Source organism: Coloeus monedula (genome assembly GCF_965178545.1).
Source record: "Coloeus monedula genome assembly, chromosome: 6".
Taxonomy (NCBI): Eukaryota; Metazoa; Chordata; class Aves; order Passeriformes; family Corvidae; genus Coloeus; species Coloeus monedula.
Window position 1 is genome coordinate 42,720,656 of NC_138786.1, and position 18,648 is coordinate 42,739,303.

Consider the following 18,648-nt stretch of genomic DNA (forward strand, 5'->3'; position numbering starts at 1 on the left):
GCGCCACAGCCGGCGGGAGTGGGGCTTGGGGCGGCGGCTCTCCGCCTTCGGCCTGAGCGGGCCTCGCTCGGTTCGGCCCTGTCGCCGGCCGTGGCGGCTGACAGGGATCGCGGCCACGATCGGATTCTGGTGCCCCGGCATCCCGGGAAGCCCGGGATGGCGGTTCTCAGGAGGAGTCCACCCCCGCTCACAGCGCCTCTGCTGCCCCGGTCTGCAGCCGGGTCTCTGTCGCAGTGGAAAGCAAGGAATTAACCCCATGCTAAATAAAATGCTTTAGCGTGCTAATGCTTTTAGCGGTGGTGCTTACTAACCATATTTTATTCGCCTGCACTGTTCACACCAAGTCCTGCTGCAGAGATACTGAGAATTTAGGAGCAAATCTGTTATTTCTGCTTTACATTTGAACCCAGCAGAGTCCAAGCGGTACCTTTCAGACACCGAGGTGTCCCCTACCCCAGTCCCCAAGGAGCAAGCAGTCTATGTGTGCAGGCTGCTGGGCTTAATGGCTCTCAGGAAAGGTGAGAGATTTGGCCTTTCCAAGTACATCCCGTATATCACCTGGAAAGAGGTGGTATCCAGAGGAGACCGTACTGAAGAAGACAGGAAACCTGAGAGGTCAACACAAAGTTTGGAGTGTTTCTTCCATCTTCCACAACAGTGAAATGCATTTCCCAAACCTTTACTCTGGACTGGTATTTAAGCCCAAACTTTCCTCACTGATTGCCAGAAATGAAAATAGAACCAAACCAGAAATTGCAGTAGACACCAAGAAAATGCTGTCCTCCTGCTATCATCCAGCTCCAACCAGTCTAAACTGCAGGTTTTGGGGATTTTATCCCACAGGGTTGTAAATGCAGGCAGTTCGTTCCTGATACTTCTCTGGCCCATGCTCAGCATTTCCTCTGAGGAAGATACAGTGTCACTCTGGGACCTGCCTACTGAGGACAAAACATTTCTGCTGTCTCTAGTCTTGACTTAGCTGATTATTTTTGCCTGTGATCTGCCCTGCTGCTGGGAGCAAAACAGCATGAACTCAGGAGAACACTCCAGGCCCACAGCCTGTGGAGACAGTTCCCAGCTGAATGCTGGGTTGGTTTCCATGTTCTTTTTGGTGAAATCCCCCAGGCCCTTGAAATTACAGAGCAAGGCAATTATCTTAGCACAGTTTATTCCAAATGATAGCACAGGCTGTAAAAACAAAAAAAGAACTGCAGAGAGGATCAGGAGAAATGTCTCTGCTAGCTGAGAGGCCAGAGTCCAAAACATGTAGTGAAGGACATAAATTTCTGAGCCAAAAAACCATTAGCAAGGTCCTCAGGAAAAGCTAGTAAAATCAGTGTCTCATGAATGCTCTGCTTCTCTTTTGAAGCCATCGTTTCTGTTTCTTTCCCTGCAACTCCGCAGGCTAGACCTTTGAAAAACGAACATAGCTGATACTTCTAATGCCCTGATCCCAGGAGCAGAGAATTTAAGAAAATCAGTAAATACTTTGTCCACTCAAGTGTTACCAGTACTGCCATCACTTTCCTCTCAGTTATAAGTAATTTTCCAGTAAATCTGATTAATTTAGTCAAAGACATACCTCATTTAAAGTTATTTGAACCAATCTAAACTGTAAGAGAAGCATCAAGTTTACAAAGAGGACTGGAACACAAAGATTCTCTGTCTCTCTGGTTTTCTGTTGACAGACTATTATTGGGCTTTCTTTTTCCCTGCTTTCTTTTGTCTTGCTGCCAGTCTCTGGAAAAATTTTTATGCATTTTGGGAGGGTAGAGACACAGAGAGATTCATGGCATGTCATGGGATCTGTGTAAGCAAGGAGAGACATGATTACAGGTTTATTTAGAGACATACATGACTACTAACCTCCTGTGTGGAAAGAAAAGACCAGGACACATAAAAAAGAAATATTTTTATTTTGCACAAAGTTGGTCTGGGAGCAGAGTAACAACTACTCCCACATTTGCAATGTAGAAAATCCCCTGCAGTGGCCAGTAGTGGTGGGAGGAGGGCTACAGGAGTACACTAAGGAATCTCCCTGCAAAGGTAGCCCATTCCAGGAGCTAGCAGTCATTCCTTAGTGAAACAGAAATTCTGCATGCAGCTTTGGTTTTCTTGCTTTGTTCTCCATGGTTAGATTTCTGCGTTGGCAACTGGTGACAGCCTGGGAGGCTCTCTAGATACCTTATTTGTTTCTGGATGAAAAGCTACAGAAATAAGAATGGTTCCCAAATATCCTTCCAAGCTTAAATCTTGTTAATGGTTTTGATATCAGGGCTGGGAGAGGGTGACTGCAATGACTGCAGGATTGAATCTGACTGGCTGGCTTTTGTGTCCTGGGCACAGCCTGGGGGGCACAGTCCTTTCCTGATTGGTTTTAGGAGAGAAGCCTTCCCCCATTCCAGCTAAGTTAAAAGGGAAAACACAGAGGTGGTTTTTATTTTGTGGAGGTGACTGCACACACTTACCATGGCATCTGAAAAGGTGAGAGTTTGGCCAGGGTGGAAGCATCTGGGAAAGCTGCCTCAGTGTTATAGTTCAGGTAGAGGTGAATTACCTGTCTTTGTGGCTTTCGTCTCAAACAGCAGAGAAGCTCTTCTTATTTGGAAAGAGTTCTGGCTTTTCCCTGCATGGCTGGAAAAGCTAGTTCATGCCATGCAAATACCCAGTGCAGGTGCTTGGCACAATCAGTGCAGAAATAGTTTCAGAAATCTAAGACGGGATAGAAGTTAGCAATATTGAATAGGGACAAAGAAGGAAGCTTTATAGGGAATAATTTCAAGGTCAGTCATGTACTGCTGGAAACATCAGGTGCAACTGAATAACCAGAAGGCTATTATGAGAGTGATGCTACCTGTATGCCCAAATCAGGAACAGTTACTTTCAGAAAGGAGCCCTCTCTCCTCCAAACATTGCTCTTCCCTATCTTAGAGTTCCTGAAATGACTTCTGCTCATGCATTCTTCTCCTTACGTACAATACTCTGGTGCTCCCAGCATATAACCCTTTCATCTTTCTCTTCTCAGCCAATACTTTACAGCTATTTCCGAAGTTCCTGTTCTTGGAGAGTGCGAATCGGTAAGATTCAGTGTTGATCTCCCTTTTTTTGTCCCAGTATTGCAGTATCCTGCCCTTCACTAACCCAATTAATCAATCACTTATTAACAGAGGTCAGCAAACATGAACCTGGAACAGTGAGACATCTCCCCACAGGGAGGGAGGGGGACACTGCAGCTTACCTGGGGCAAGAGGAACAGAGGGGAACAGATAAGAGGGCTTCATGATACCACCTCAGACTCTGGCCTGCCCAGGTCTTGAGAGCTAAGCAGGGCTGGGAATGGTCCCTACTTGTACTGAGACAGAAAGGTGTACATGTAAGCACATGGCCTCCTGCCCTCTATAAGCTGAATCAGGAAGGGCTGTGCTGCAAAGAGCTGCAACAGGTATTTTGAAAAATGCAGTGGTTTTGCCAGGACTGATCTTTAGTACTTTGGTCCTTCATTTGCCAGAGCACTGCCTTCTCAGTGGACTTAGGCCACCCTCCTTGAAGAATAGGGTCTTTTTTCAAATGTAGATGCTAACATTTCCCTGAGCCCATTACCAGTGAAACTGGTCCCAGTGTACCTGTCTGAAGCTGTACACTCTGCTCTCCCTAGCACTGGCTCTGAAAGGAATTTCTTATGACCTGGTCCCAGTGAACCTCATTAAGGATGGAGGACAGCAGGTAAGGATAAAGATACCACTGCTCTCTCCAGGGGTACTGAACTTGGGGATCATTAGGAGGCTTGGAATTAGCACTAGAAAGCTCACAGGCAAAGTTACGGAATTCCTCAACACTTCTCTGTAATTAATAGTTGCTTTCAGCCAGTATTCCTTGGCATGTGAAACAGAAGGAGAATATGACTGCAGGAGACTAGAGGCTTTTTCCTCCCTCAAATATTTGTGACTGAATCCGTAAGGCCAAAGATCTTTTGCTCTTGCTTACTGATACAACCGAATATATCTGGAGCACAGACTTCAGAGAAGCTGCACTGCACTTTAAACAGACTCGGCCTCATTCAATTAGCACCAGAAAGTGCATGGAGGCAGGGGTAGGGGCTGTCCAAAGGATGCTAAATGATATTGCAGAGGGCTGTAAAGGGCCTGGCAAAAGGAAGAGGTGGGTTGCTGAAAGAGATCTTCACTGAGACCTTACTTGGGCGTCCATAGGAGGGAGTTGTGCACCTCATAGTACCACCAGCTCAATGGGCTGGTATGGAGTTGGAGAGAACTAGGACAGTAATGGTGGTACTGACGCAGGACCACCCATTCTGGGCATTGCAGTGATGCTTTGTCAAGAGATAAGGCAGTCTGGCCCTGGATGCAGTGATCCCTGAGCCCCAGTGAGAGCTTGCTGGAGGCTAATAGTACATAATAGTGCATAATTTCCTGCAAAGATTAGTATTAAGGCAGAGAGAAAAAAAGAGTTAGAAAAAAAATTTGGTAACAGGGTTCTGGGAGAAGAAAACAAGGAAGAATTTCTTATTGCTTTAGAGTAATCTCAGGTTTGTTTCCACAGTTTTCTGCTGAATTCAAGTCACTGAATCCAATGCAGCAAGTCCCAGCCTTGAAAATTGATGGCATCACCATTTCTCAGTCAGTGAGTTATCAGCCACATCCCTGTTAACCTTTCACTCCAGCCTGCTGCGCAATCTGGATGGGATGGCTTTGCCCCGTCTTTCTCCCCAGAGCTCGCATCTATACATTGGAAAAGAGATGGCATTTATGATCCCTCTTGGGAACAGAAATAGCACGTAGTCCCTGACAGGAAACTACTGTCAAGGATTTAAGTTCAGTTCTGCTTTGGTTCATAACTCCTCCTTTCAGTGAGCAGTTTGTAGTCTGACTTCGATGGCTGTTTCATGGTTTGCCAGAAATTACAGCTGGACCAAATGACAACAAGGTCACAAGCAGACGTCAGAGGGGTTATTCTGTTCCTTGGATTGGTAACAAACTGCATTCGAAACCTGTTGTGTTCTCTTGGATCAGCTCCCCTTTCCCAGGTGTCCAGGATGTGAAGTTTTCCTTGGCTCTCCAATAACCTCCCATTATCTCTTTGTTCATTACAGCTAGCTATAATTAATTACCTAGAAGAGACACATCCTAACCCCAGGCTCCTTCCCCAAGATCCAAAGAAGAGAGCCCAAGTCAGAATGATCGCTGATCACATTGCCTCTGGCATTCAACCACTCCAGGTACTGCCTTGTCAGATCCATGCAAATGAGAAAATTAGAAAGGATTTGTGTCTCTGACATGCTCGGTCTCCTTAAATTGTTGCCAGCCAACTGGGTGGCAGAACTTCAGACTGCTGTGCTAGCAGATCAAATGTGCTTAACCTCTGCCTCATCTGCCAATGGCAACAATACAGTATTTCCAACACAACAAATCCTATAGCACCCAAGCGTTCTTTCCAGAAAGAGCTGAATCCATATAGTTTTACTGCTGGGTCAAGGACATTTTAGGAAAAAGAGAATTGAGCAACCCAGAAGGAAGAGGCAAAGGGATACCCTGGCAACTGTTACAGAAGGGTAGTGCCAAGAGAAAGATACACCAGGGTGCATGATTCAGTGAAGGTGAGGTCAGGGCTGACCGCACCAACTGAACTCAGGCCAGTGATTCAGCCTTGGGAACTCCTCATCTCCCCTCTCCTCCACAGGATGACACAGTGGGCAAGATCCAGCCAGCAGCAGTCATCTAACTTGGAGATTGCTTTGCCTTCACAGAACCTGAGTGTCCTCAAACAAATGGGGGAGAAAAAAATGGAATGGGCTCAGAACTGTATCGCGTCTGGCTTTCAAGGTACATCCCACATCCAAAATTATCAGCATTTTGGCTGACCTTACAAAATGCTGCACCACTGGCATTCTACTTGCCTCTTCAAGTAGAACCACAGATCTTCCTAGGCTGGTGTGCTGGGGTCCTGCCTTGCTGGCAGAGACAGTGCTCTTCCTGCCCAGAGTCCCTTGTCCAGGACTGGTAGCTCCCCAGGATCTCAGAGGAAAGATGTCCACAGAACACTTCCTTTGCTGTACATGGAAGAGGGGAAGCCTGGGGCCATCCTGCACACTGCAGCAGTTGATTAATTCTGAAGTGTAAGGGCTCACAGCACTTCTAAAGTGCTACTTACATATATATACATATATATATGCTTTTGTAATCTGACATCTAATGGCAAACTCCCACAGAGTCTAGCAAGTAGTAGAGTATTTCTTGGCCTCTTTGAGAGAAATGGTGCTTTTTGTTTCCTCAAAACCCTTTCCCCCATGTGCTGCAATGACAGGCCCACCTTCACTTTGCACAGACACAAACTGACTGAACCTTTGTATTTTTTCCCGTCCCCAATCACATATTTCTACATTATCCTCATAGTATTTCAGGTGCATTGTCTGAAGCAGCTGAAATCACCCTGAGCCCAAAAAAGCTGAAGTACTTTTTCAGTCCTAAAAGACTCCCATAACTATACTAAGATTTATGTTTCTTCTAGTTTTTGTCCCAAATTTCTCATTTTTCGTACTCTGCTCAGGGTTAAGATGCCCTCATTCATATTCCCAGTCTAGAAAGTGTTCGGTGTCCCTTTCAATTTGAGTTTCCAATGCCTCACTCCAGTGTACCACCTCTCTTGACAGCACTGGAGCAGATTCTGCAGCATACTGCTGGACGCTATTGTGTGGGGGATGAAGTAAGTATCTGAGAGAGCCCTGTGTGCCACTGCAGAACTGAAAACCCCAGTATCTTCCCCTAAAATAGGAAAGAAAAGTAGTTGAGGAGACAAGAACACAACCCCATCCAGTGTCTAGAATTACATGCAGTGCCTTCACCATAACAAAAAACAGCTGCATGGATCCTACTTAGGCCATTACTGACTGGCAGAGAGTTATGGAGATGTTTACTTGTCCCTGCCTATAACCTGCTGATGGCCAGATTATGCAGCTGTATCTCGGATCTGGCTGGTACTAGAGGGTGTGGGAGAAGATGATACATCATTTCATCCTTATGGGATTTGGACTTCAAAGTGACCTGTCATAGGGGCAAAGCTTGGCTCAAGAAACATAGGTTCAGTTCTTTGCTCTGTTCTATGGAACCTCTAACCAACTTGTATTTTTCTGTTCTGATTATCCAGTTTTAATATGGATGGATTTCACAGAGCTCACATAAAAGCTGTACTGACCCTCACCAAACTAGATGCAGCTCAGGCCTCTTCCATTTATTAGTTCTGCTGCCAGGCAAAAGATCTTTCCTATAAAAGCCTCAGAAGAAAGGAAGGCTCCTGCAATATCCTGGGATGCAGAGGATTGTCTAGTAGCAGCCTTGGTAGGCAAAGGCTACTTACAAGATCTAGTGTTGGAGAATAATATGTGCTCTGAGAGGCACCCAAGGGCTTTGTGACCTTGGGAGCAGGGGAGGGACAGCTGCCTCTGTCTGTGCAGATAGGCAGCCAGCAGGAAGGCTGTCCTTGAGTCTTCCTTTCAGACTGCAAGTCTCTGAGCCTGTGTGCAGAGGCCCTATCACATATCAAGTCTTGACATTGGCAGGACCTGCTCAATATTCCTGCGGTGCAAACAAAATTTACTTATCTTTTCCCAGCCATGCAAACACCCCCTCCCCCTACATCACCTCCCTCTGCAGCTTGCCAGCAGACCTGTTTGCTCAGAGGCAGTTGCCATGGAAGCACAGTGTCCTTGAGGTCATAATGATCAGCTGGTAAATATAAATCTCCCTAAAAGCTAATGGCTTCTACTAGTGACTGTTACGAAGTTCTTTTACTTGTACTGTTGCTGTATTATTAATGCTGAATTAAAGAATTAGATCATCATGACAACTCCTCTGTACTGGCTGATAAAATAATTTCTATCCTGGTCTCAAAGCGTGCCACCACTGGGAAGTGTGATGGGACAGGCTCTGAGTTACTCTAACCCCTTTTCTCTTCTACGTTTGCAGGTTTCCATGGCTGATCTGTGTTTAGTGCCTCAAGTTGCCAATGCTGAAAGGTAATTAGGGCTAAGCTTGAGGTGTTCTTCAACACACCTACTTAGGCTGGGCTGTCAGAGCTTACCTTCTGCTGCTCCTTGTGCCTGTTAGAAAGTATCCCTTCTGCCTGCCCTATCCACTTACATTTCTTCTTTCCATGAATTTTCCTATTTCATAAATACTGTCTCTTTTGGAAATAAGGCTCTGTGGTCTCCTCTTAGAGGCCCCTGGGGAAACCTGATCTATGTCCTTAGAAAAGCTCAGGTTGCCCACACTCCACATTCTCTGTCCCTGTTTGCTCTATTCTTACACTGCACACAGGAGGAAAAGATGAATCAGACTTTATTTGTTTAAAGCCTTAAACCCATACCAGTGGCTGCATGATTCCCAGGAAAAGCAGTGTCTTCTTACCTTGTGCTGCACACTACATAAAAGCCTGGTGAAGATCACGTAATCACAGAACCACTGGGGTTGGAAGGGAATTCTGGAGGGCATCCAGTCCAATTTCCCTGCTAGAGGAAGTGGCACAGGATTGCATCCAGCTGGGTTTTGAGTATTTGTAGAGAAAGAGACTTTACAACCTCTCCAGACACTGATTAATCTTTCTAGCATTTGTTTTTAAACTTACAAGGATGAACCTTTTCTGTTAGTGTAAATGCCTGTGAGACTCTGGCACACTAGGCAGGCCTATCACACTGCTCTGCACTTCTGCTCACTGCTGCACTGGCTCTCCAACTCATAGTACTTCACAAATTCTTTTCCTTTTGCAGATTCAAAGTGGACATGGGTGCATACCCCACAATAACCAGAATAAACAAAGCTCTCTTGGAGTTAGAGGCCTTCAAAATAAGCCACCCTTCCCGGCAGCCAGATACTCCTGCAGAGCTGCGAGCTTGAAGCCTTTCTACTCATTAAATCTAGAAAGCTGATGTGATAAAGAAAACAACTCCTACAGTTTGAGTAGGACTTCAGTTCCAGTAGGAATACCTAGTACTATTGTCTTCCTTTCATCTGGATGGTAAGAAGGACAGAGAGCCTGGAAATAGCATGGATGACTTACAGGAGCTATGCCTGTGCTGGAACACCTGCAGCTACTAGTTTTTTGTATCTAGTCTATCTCCATGAAGCAGATTAAAGCAGAAGTTCCCTCTGTATGGCTTTGGGTTGGGGAATGTGGCCACAAACAACTGTGAGGCATTGAGCCAATTCTGTATTCCCCACAGGGGCTACTTCTTTCTACCATCTACATAAAGAGCATCAGGCAACCTGTACACAGTGTGCTTATCCTTGCAGCTGCCTCAGAGCCACAGCACAGTCAACAGTTCCATGGATACAAACAATGAGATCTAGTCTCTGATAGAATATAGCTTAACCCTTGCTGGGGTCTTGAAGGAGCCAAGTCAGCAGCTCTGTTACCCCTTGCAAGAACAAGAGCAGTCGCACGGAATTTATAAAAGGTCTGCCTAGAGCAAAGCTAGGTGATTGTGCCATAGACAGCAAGGCACAGCCAGCTCTCTCCCCTACACTGAAAATTACGTTCTCTTCTTTTGCCCATCCTTGGATACGGCTCTAGGTGTTTTCCTAGTTTTCAGCTGCAGACTGTTGTCCAAGGGAATCCCACCCCAGATTCCCTCCAAACCAGAATCATGCCTGTACTTTTACTATGAGGACTTTCCAAATAGCAGGAGTAGATCCCACTCCACTCATCCCAAATGAAACCAAATACCTGAATCACCTTCAAAGCTGAAAGCACCCTGGGAATTCCAGCTTAAAACCTGTAGGACAAGAAGGGAACCCATAACCTTGTATCTGTGTTCTTGTGCAGACTCAGCTCAGATCCCACTGAATGTTTTGGCACCTGAGCCCAGATACTGTATATCAGGTATCCTAAGAGAACAATACTCATGGCCTTCAGACTTTACAAACCCACAATCTCTTGTACCAAGGTGGCATTCACCTACATACAGATACCTGGACTGCTATGTTGCTTGGATTCATTTATTGCCATCTATATCTGTATTTAGGCTGGTAAAGAGCCTTGCTGTTCAGGGTCATTCTGAGTATCATGCATTATCCTAGGTCAAGCTGGATCTTGACTGTGCTGTTATAAAAGGTCCCAGCACAGTTGGAGCCCCCAAAGACTAACACCGTGTGCAGGTTCTGCTCCTCTTTGTTCTCCTTGTCCATATCCATCAAGTGGGCAGGAGTCAGGTCAAGCAATGTGTGGCCAGCTCGGGGAACAGAGCAGAGGTCGTGGTGGATCACTGTGCTCCATGAGAGAGTATCTGAAATAGAAAGGGGCTATCAGTACTGACAACCCCATTCCTAGTGCAAGGGATGAGATAAATGGACTAGACCAGGTGTTCAGAAACACCACTGTAGCCCCAGAGTCACCTTCAGCTATCAAAACAGGGCAGGAAAGTCACTCACCTAGGTGGAAAACAAAGACATCCTGCAAGGCTCCTTTGGCATTGCAGCCTCCACTGATCAGAACCTTCTGGTCCGACACAGCCAGGGCTGCATGAAAACTGTGACCAAAGCAAAGTCAAATGGTGACTACAACAAAACCTGCTGGGATGGCCTCAGTCAGAAATTGGCAGGGATAGGCAGACTTGATCTGGAGATTGGGAGCTTAAGCGGCAGGAAGAAAGTTGACTTCTGCTTCTCTCTACCCTGACTTGCAGAATAACCCTAAAAGAGATGTTTGTCTGCGTCCGCAGATCAGGCCTGAAGAGCAACTCATTATCTCAGAAGGAGCTATCAAAACTCCTATGCAGGCTAGCTGGGCTCTGCACTGCTTTAGATCATTGTTCTAGTGAGCAATTCTGTCCCTTTAGGAACAGCACAGTCCTGGTACAGGAGTTTCTTCCTCTGTGTGGCACAGTACTTCTCCAGCCACTGTGAAGACCAAACAGCAAGCAGTTTACTAGGACACAGCAGAAAACTTACCCTAGCCTGAAAGGCAGATTTCCAGGGAGACTAAGGAATATCCCCCCACACCATACAGGCACCAACAAGGACAGCACAGGAATTCCTGCCCCATAGCAAAGATCCACTGTATTTTGACTAGTGGGACAGAGATATGCAGCTGGGTCTGATCACAAGCACTGTTTAAACCTGGCTTCAAAGAGAAATGACAGAAGAAGATAGCTCCTGGGTCTGCAACAGAATCTTACCAACGTGCAGAAGGCTGTCCTGCGAGGAGAGGGACTGGTGTGTACTCCATGAAACCTGAAAGCCAGAGAAAAGGCAGGTGAAATGTCCAAAAATCTCTGCCTCATAACTAGACAAAAACTTATACTCTGTTGCATCAACAACCTGCCTTCTCTATTACCCAACCTCTTCCAAAAAAGCCATTGTTTTTTCTTCATTCCCCCCCCCTTACTGCCCCAGAAAGGGTTTTTTTTAACCCATAGTTTTTCATCTCCATTGCTTAGTCAGGAGTTTGTATAATGTTATTGCTCTTTTCCCGTTGAGCACACCTCACTCCCAAGCCCCTGTCTTGGAACAGACCTTCCCAAGGCAGCCAAATGGCACAGACTTTCTTACCCAGATCCAGAACGTGCATGTCACTGAGGTAGAGAGAAGTACTCCGACCCCCAAAAATCAGCAGCTTGTTTTTCAATAGAGTAGCTGAATGCCTGGGCAGAGAGAACTCAAGTGAATAAAACATCTTCAGCAAGTTCCCAAAACTTCCATTTTAGCCTTGGCCTCTTCTACTGGGCTGCCATAGCTTCAGTCTACACCTGCCTCTACCCACAGCCACTGCAGCCCAGGGACAGAATTCCATCAGGATTCATAATAGGAGGTACTGAGTCACATTGCTCTAAACACAGCCCTATCTTAAGGAGTAAGTGGTGGAGAACAATCACCTAATATTTAGGAAATCACACTGGTGTGGGAGGGAAGGTGAGCAGAGGTTTCCTGCATTATTTTGGATAGCTGGAATTAGAGCACTCTCACCCAAGCCTAGGCAGAGGCTTCTCCCCTTCTGAAATGGGCTGATACCAAATTTCATGCTCTGGATTGAAGACATAAAGCACATTGCTGCAGGGTGCAACTGCCAGTGATGCCTTTCTGGGGAAAGTTCCTCCAAAAACAAAGAGCTCCTTGTGGTAGATAGTTGCACTGTGGTAGGTGAGCACTGGTATTCTCCCTTTAGCCTAGAAAAAGTTCAATATATAGTTGTTACAAGAAGTGCATTATTTGCTGCATGACCCATAGGAAAGGGACCCACATCATGCAGTGAGTTTGGTAAGTCTCAATTTTCACTTTATTGGCTCCCCAGCCAGATCTTTGCTGCACAGGCAGACAGTATATTCTCTGCATGCTCCACACCACCAGAATGCTCTGATAAGAAAACAAGTCAACCTCCCACACCTTCCTCAGAAGATGTCAGGGAACAGAAAGATCTCATCCAGGTTTACTCTGTAAAAGCCATTTTGTGCTTTAGCCAGGAATGAGATGGATAGTCCCATGCTGACAGGGCTCAGAATTCTGCTGTCCTCAGAGCGGTCCCCAATTTGAGAAGATCTTCACGTCAGCATCTGGTGCTGCATCAATGCATCTGGTGCTTCACCAGCTCTTCACGTCAGCATCTGGTGCTGCTCTCAAATGGCACCATATAAAATGAGAAGCCATTTCCCTCTGCTGCTTGTAGAGTACCTCCCACCCTTGGGCTTGGTCAGACACAGCCCTCTGCAGCACCCATTTTTTCACATTGCTTCATTCATTGTAGGCGCAGCTCCTGGTTTCTGTTCAGCATGTGGCTTTTCAACACAGCCTCCTAATACATGTCAAACCCAACTACGCATCTCAGACAACCTGCAGCAACAGTGGACCAAGACTACTGGACTAAGGACATGGGTACATCGACTGCCACATTCAGGCAGAACCTGCCACCCCTCCTGCGCTTTTGTCTTGGAAGAGATGCAGTACTCACAGCCACAAAGAGCCATTTCCAGGTGACTGTGTCCAGAATGTAGATCCTGCCGTAGTCTTTGTCCTCCCTTATGCCCCCAAAGATGTAGATACGCTTGGTGTCAGGGTCGTAGGTAGCTGTGTGACCATGCAAGCATGATGGCATGGCATTTTGTAGCTGGAAACCCACTGGAAGCCATAAATCATTGTCTGTGGGAGCAACACCGGACACATGGTATGCAAGTTCAAAAATGCTCTTGATTTCTCTAGATTTAAAGAATATGCCATAAAACTTTATTCAAAACCTTGCTCCCTTCATCTCCTCCTCTCCTTTGATTCAGGGCTAGAGGGAGCTCATACAGAATATTGTTTCTGTAAGGAATGAAGGGGAATAGCACAGTGAAAAAGACCAGTGAGGTGCAGAAAGACAAGGCACTGGAATTTTATCTCACACTTTCCCACCAGTGACCATGCACAGACTGCAAACTGCACTGTTGCTTTTACCCCCTAAAATCCCCCCAACTCTTTCCAGAACTTGTAGCTTAGCTCCTAGAGGGCTCTCAAGTACAATCCCAGAGCCTCTCAAGGCCCTCTGTGCTGTCAGCTCAGCCTGGTGACATGCTAGATGTGATGCCTTTGCTGTCCCCTCCATATGCACAGATGCCCAAGTATCCCCTCCCATCTGCATGAGCTGTCCTCGAGTCCCACTGTCCCCACTGCCTTTGACAGCCCTAAAGTCCCCACCAATTTCCAGCTTCCAGAGAGCATCCCTGCAGGACTGTTGATTGACACCTTCTCCACCAATGAGAACAGCTGTCCCCAGGTCACTGAGGCACATGGCATGGCACCACCGAGGGCTGGGACTGCCTGGGGAGGAAAGAGCACAGGCCTGTGAGCAGTCAGACAAGACACCCTCAGCGCCCTTCCCTGCTGGGAAGAACAAGCCACCTGAATGCTCAGAGAGAGGAAATGGTAAGGCAAGGGCCCCTGGTCCCTTCCCTCTGCAGGGGAAAAAGACTTACCTTCCTGAGAAGTATTTCCAGTTGGCTCATGGGAGTAATTGCTGTACTTAGAGAGACCTCAGGAGCAAGGAGTAGCTGGATGTAGGATGCATTCAGGCTGCCACTTCAGACAGGCTTGAATGTCCCCCATTTACTACCCCATCTCCAGAAGTGATTTCCCAGTTGTGCTACCTGCCCCACGCCACTCCTTGTGAGGGAGGGCTACCCATGGACAGCTTGTCAGTGCCGAAGATGGAACAATCAGCAGCCTGGGGCTGTTTCCAGAGGTATTCCTTGTGCTGCTCTGTTCCTCCTCCTTTCCCCTCCCAGGCCCCTGCAGTTGGCTGAGCAAGCTAGAAAGATACTTTTAAATCAAAGTCTATTTCATACCTTACCTTTTTTCCTCAAAGAGCTATGTACCCAGAGGTGTGTCTGAGATTCAGAGGGGCTAAAGAAACATATTTGAGAGCCTGACAGTACTGGAAGCACCTGTACTGACGGCAACTGCATGAAGAGGAAGAGTGTGTACACACAACCTACTTGTTATTCTTGATCACTGGGGAGATACAGGGTGAAGCATGAGAGGCTTCTGACGTTGAAGGGAAGGAATATCATCACTGAGTGACTGAAAAGACAAATCAGGGTCTAGGAACCAAATCTCACCTTGCAACTCCTTCACCGCCAGATCTGCAAAGGGAACACAGATATGGCCCCATAAAGCAGCCAGCAGACATATTGTGGAAAGTGCTCAGCTCCACTGTGTAGGAGCCCTTTGACCTTCCTTCCTCCAACCTCCAGCACAAAGCTACTCACTGCAACAAACAAGGTGCAAGACCAAGAATCATGAACTAAGTCTCATCGGAAGAAATGCAGAAGATAGGTAAGAGGAGGGCACACTTCCTTTGACTGCCAAATGCTGTCACCATTGCATTTTACCCCTCTGATCGAAGTTCGTTTCCCCCCTTCTCACACTGCCTGCAGCAGAAACAACTTTATGATGAAGCTGTATTTGCATTTATGACAAGCAAGCCAAGTCCCAATAAGTCATTTCTTATGGGGACCACTAAGTTATTGCCAAACTTACACATAAACTTGGTCACACTCTGGAGCTGACTTGGAATACTCACTCCAGAAGCCTAAGGTTTTGTTTCCAAACCCCTTGGCAGTTCCCTTCTCAAAAGTCAGTACAATTATACTAATAACATATATTATTATATACATATATTCCTTTTTGTATTCTCTATACTGTAATAATAACCAATGTCTTCTATGGACCATGTGGTATGCTGTTAAGTAGGGGTGCAAACAGACTAATGCAGAGGTTACAGAACATCACAGTAAGTAACTTTCTTGTGCCTCAATTTACTCTTCTGTAAAACAAGGTTAATGATACTTGCCTATTTATAAAACACTTTTACTTGTATGAAAAGATAGGCATTATGTCACAGTACAAAGTGTTGGCACTAAGAATATCCCATGTTCTATTTCTGGCCTTTTCCCAACAGGCAAAAACTCATCAAGCAGCTGATCCAGTAATAAAGAGCATTCTCAGTATTTCAAAGCCAAACATACAAGCCCATCATGCCTTGGAGGTATATAGAGAAATGGACTGGGAAGTTGTGGCCTAGCAGCATTGACAGATCATTCAGACAAGACCTGTAAAATAAAGTTGGAATCTACCAGAGTTACCTTCTTCATCGAGATCTCTCTCAGATGCTGTGGGTTCAAACAAAACTTTCCTGGGCTTTTTGGAGTGGACTCTTGGTGGTCCTTGGTCAGGACTCTTCCTCCAGGCCTCACTGGATTCCACCTTGCCAGCTGGTGACTTCAGAGCACAGGGTACCACCAGGGTCCTCAGTGGTGGCTGGATGTCCTTCTTCACAGGCACGGATGCTCTGGCAGCCACCTCTGAGCTCTGACTCTTAACCTGTGACATGAGTCCCAGTCAAATCAGCCCTCAAGAAAGATACCCGAGGCTACTGTGAATTGCATCTTACTGGGCCACAGATGTGGTAACTGTTTTCAGGCTTATCCTCCCATTGAGTTTTAAGGGCCAACATGCCATCAGTATCAGCTGCCAAACGGGTGCTGAGCAAAGCAGCTATCTGCTGCTGTGTGCTGTGGTCGGCTTTCAGACTGCTGGCTGCTGGGCACAGCTAGAACATGGAAGGGCAAAAAAAGGCTATATGTACTAGGAATGAAGCTGATCATCCCACCAAGGACTACTAAATTCAACCTTTCAAAAGGTTTCAAACCATTTCAATGGAGAATATATCTTTCTTCAGCACAAGAGAAACTTTGGCTCCAGAACTTGCTTAGCCGTATCTCCACTGAAAAAATGGCAGCAAATGTTTCAGCTAGACATTAACTGAATGGCTACTGGTGAGGGAGAAGATACTAAGAAAAAAGGTGAAATAACAAGGAGACAGCTCCAAAATACACATACCCCAGTAGGATCTTCCAGGTCCTGGCCAAGGGGCCTATCATCCGCTGGGAGCACTGGTGACTGGGTGGTCTCTGGTACAAGGAAGGGATGGGCAGGTGTACTGCTGGAGACACCTCGGAGCAGCTGCAGCAGAAACAGTGACAGAATAAAAGGACCTAAGTGTGCTAGCCTCCATCCACAAAAAGGATGAGCAAAAACATGTCTTGCAAGGGACAGATTCCCTGCAATCGAATAACCTGCCTCCATCTCCCACACCAACAAAATAAACAAGGAAAAGGAAAGCCAGGCACTGCAACACACTAAATCCATTGGCTTCAGCTCAAGGTAAAACAACTATGTAAGTACCAAAGACTCAAGAGAGAGTGGAACTGGAAGTGAACAGCTGTCTGCTGCCCATCTCCTGCGACACACAAGGTGTTCTAGCAAAACTGTGTTCAGAGGATAGGCCTGGAGCATCACAGCAGTTTCAGGCTCAGCACAGATGTGCATTAACAGATCCGTGATTGTCAGCTCTACCTTGGAGTAGCAGAGAAGGAAAAGAAGAGCAGGGAGAGGAGGTTCTGGGGCTCAGAAATGACAACATTTGGGACCCTGGGCAGGAAGAAAGGAGAGCGTCAATTCTTTTACCTGTCCATTGACAGTCAGGACAAGCCTCACAGGGTTGCCTTTGTCCCTCTCTTTCAACGAGGCCATGAAAATATCTGTTCTCCAGTCATCTTCCCACACCAGAGACCTGCACAAGGGACCACAGCTTTTCAGCCCACAAGTGACACTGACCAGGGCAAAATTCCTGCTCCCATAGTAGATTATAACAGCCCAAAGCCAAAAGAGATCCAACCAGGAAAGCAGTCAAAAGGAAGCTGGAGTCATCACTAGAGAGAAACACCATGGTGGAGGACCAGCAGGCCTGAGCAGCTTTTGCATAACACCAGCAGAATCAGGTAGCACCAGAGATCAGAAAGCTTTCCAGGATGCCCCTCCTGACACCCTGGCAGCTCCTGCTGTAACCTGCGGGTGGGCTCCAGCGTGCCGACCCGCTGTGGTGCGACGCCTGGGGACACCAGCACATCCACTGCGATGCTCGTGTCCGGAGAGTAACAGCTCCAGTCGCCCAGCCCGAACACCACCAGCTGCTTTGGCAATGGCAGGGGCAGCCAAGCCTGGAAACCCATCTGGCTGGACTGGCTGTAACGGGAGGGAAGAAGAACGAGAGATAGTAATCAAGGAGTAAAATAAAAGGTGATAAAATATATGAAAACACCTAAAAATTGGTTTACGCCTGGGAAGGGTGAGAGGAGAGGGGTTGTGCTGTTTAAAGATGAAACCATGCAAGGACGCAGTGGGAAGGGAGAGGCGCCAAGGGCTGGGGCAGCGCAGCCAGGTGGGCAGCGGCATTTCCAGAAACGAGGGCCAGGGTACAGCGTGCAGGTGCCCGGCCCGCGGGGGAGCCCAACCCTGACAGGGACCGGCCGCGCCCGCGCAGCCGCGGGGCAGGGTCGAGCCAAGCCGGGCCGGGCCGGGCCGCACCTGCCGAGCCGCCGTGGCGGCTCCCGCAGAGCCCACAGCACGTAGAAGGCGAGGCCGCCCTGCCGGGCGCTGCCCGCGGGCCCCGGCCGGCCCCGGCGGCGACGGGCGCGCAGCATCGCGGTGAGCAGGGCCGCGGCCGCCGGGACCGACATTAACGCGCCGCGGCGCCGCGGGGGCGGCCCTGCAGCTGCGGAGGGGCGCGGCCTGGGCCGGCCTGCCCGTGCTGGGAGCGCCCGGGGGCGCGGTCATCCCCGTTAGCGGCGGGGCTGGCGGCAGCCTTGCCTTGCAGGGAGGAGGTTGGGGCAGCAGGGCTGGCTGTTCAGGCCTTCGGAGTTCGGGACCAGCCTTGCCTTCGTACCAAATTAGCCTCTGTAGAATTACAGAATCAATTAGGTTGGAAAAGACCTCTGACATAATCGAGCACAGCCAATGACCAAACTGCACCCTGTCAACTAGACACGGGCACTACACATCCAGTCTTTCCCTAAACACTTCTAGTGGTGGTGCCTCCATCACCTTCCCGGGCAGTCCATTCCAGTATCTACTCACCCTTTCTGTGAAGAAATTCCTTCTAATGCCCAACCTCAACCTGCCCTGGCACAGCTTGAGATTACGTCCTCTTACCCTATCACTGGCTGCCTGGGAGAAGAGGCCTCTTCCCACCTGGCTCCAACCTCCTTTCAGGTAGTTGTAGGGAGCAATGAAGTCTCCCCTGAGCCTCCTTTTCTCCAGCCTAAACAACCCCAGC

At 47.6% G+C, this 18,648-nt stretch overlaps 1 protein-coding gene across 1 annotated transcript in view; it reads left to right on the forward strand.

Moving 5' to 3' along the window:
* The window catches only part of GSTZ1 (glutathione S-transferase zeta 1), a 9,472-nt gene extending 195 nt beyond the window's left edge, over positions 1 to 9,277 (forward strand). The window contains exons 2-9 of the mRNA XM_082283874.1: positions 3,026 to 3,077; positions 3,656 to 3,723; positions 4,558 to 4,638; positions 5,108 to 5,233; positions 5,762 to 5,837; positions 6,665 to 6,717; positions 7,977 to 8,026; positions 8,777 to 9,277. Coding sequence (XP_082140000.1) covers positions 3,026 to 3,077; positions 3,656 to 3,723; positions 4,558 to 4,638; positions 5,108 to 5,233; positions 5,762 to 5,837; positions 6,665 to 6,717; positions 7,977 to 8,026; positions 8,777 to 8,903 — 633 coding nt within the window. The 3' untranslated portion in view covers positions 8,904 to 9,277. The remainder of the gene's footprint in view (positions 1 to 3,025; positions 3,078 to 3,655; positions 3,724 to 4,557; positions 4,639 to 5,107; positions 5,234 to 5,761; positions 5,838 to 6,664; positions 6,718 to 7,976; positions 8,027 to 8,776) is intronic.
* The last annotated feature ends 9,371 nt before the right edge of the window (positions 9,278 to 18,648 follow it).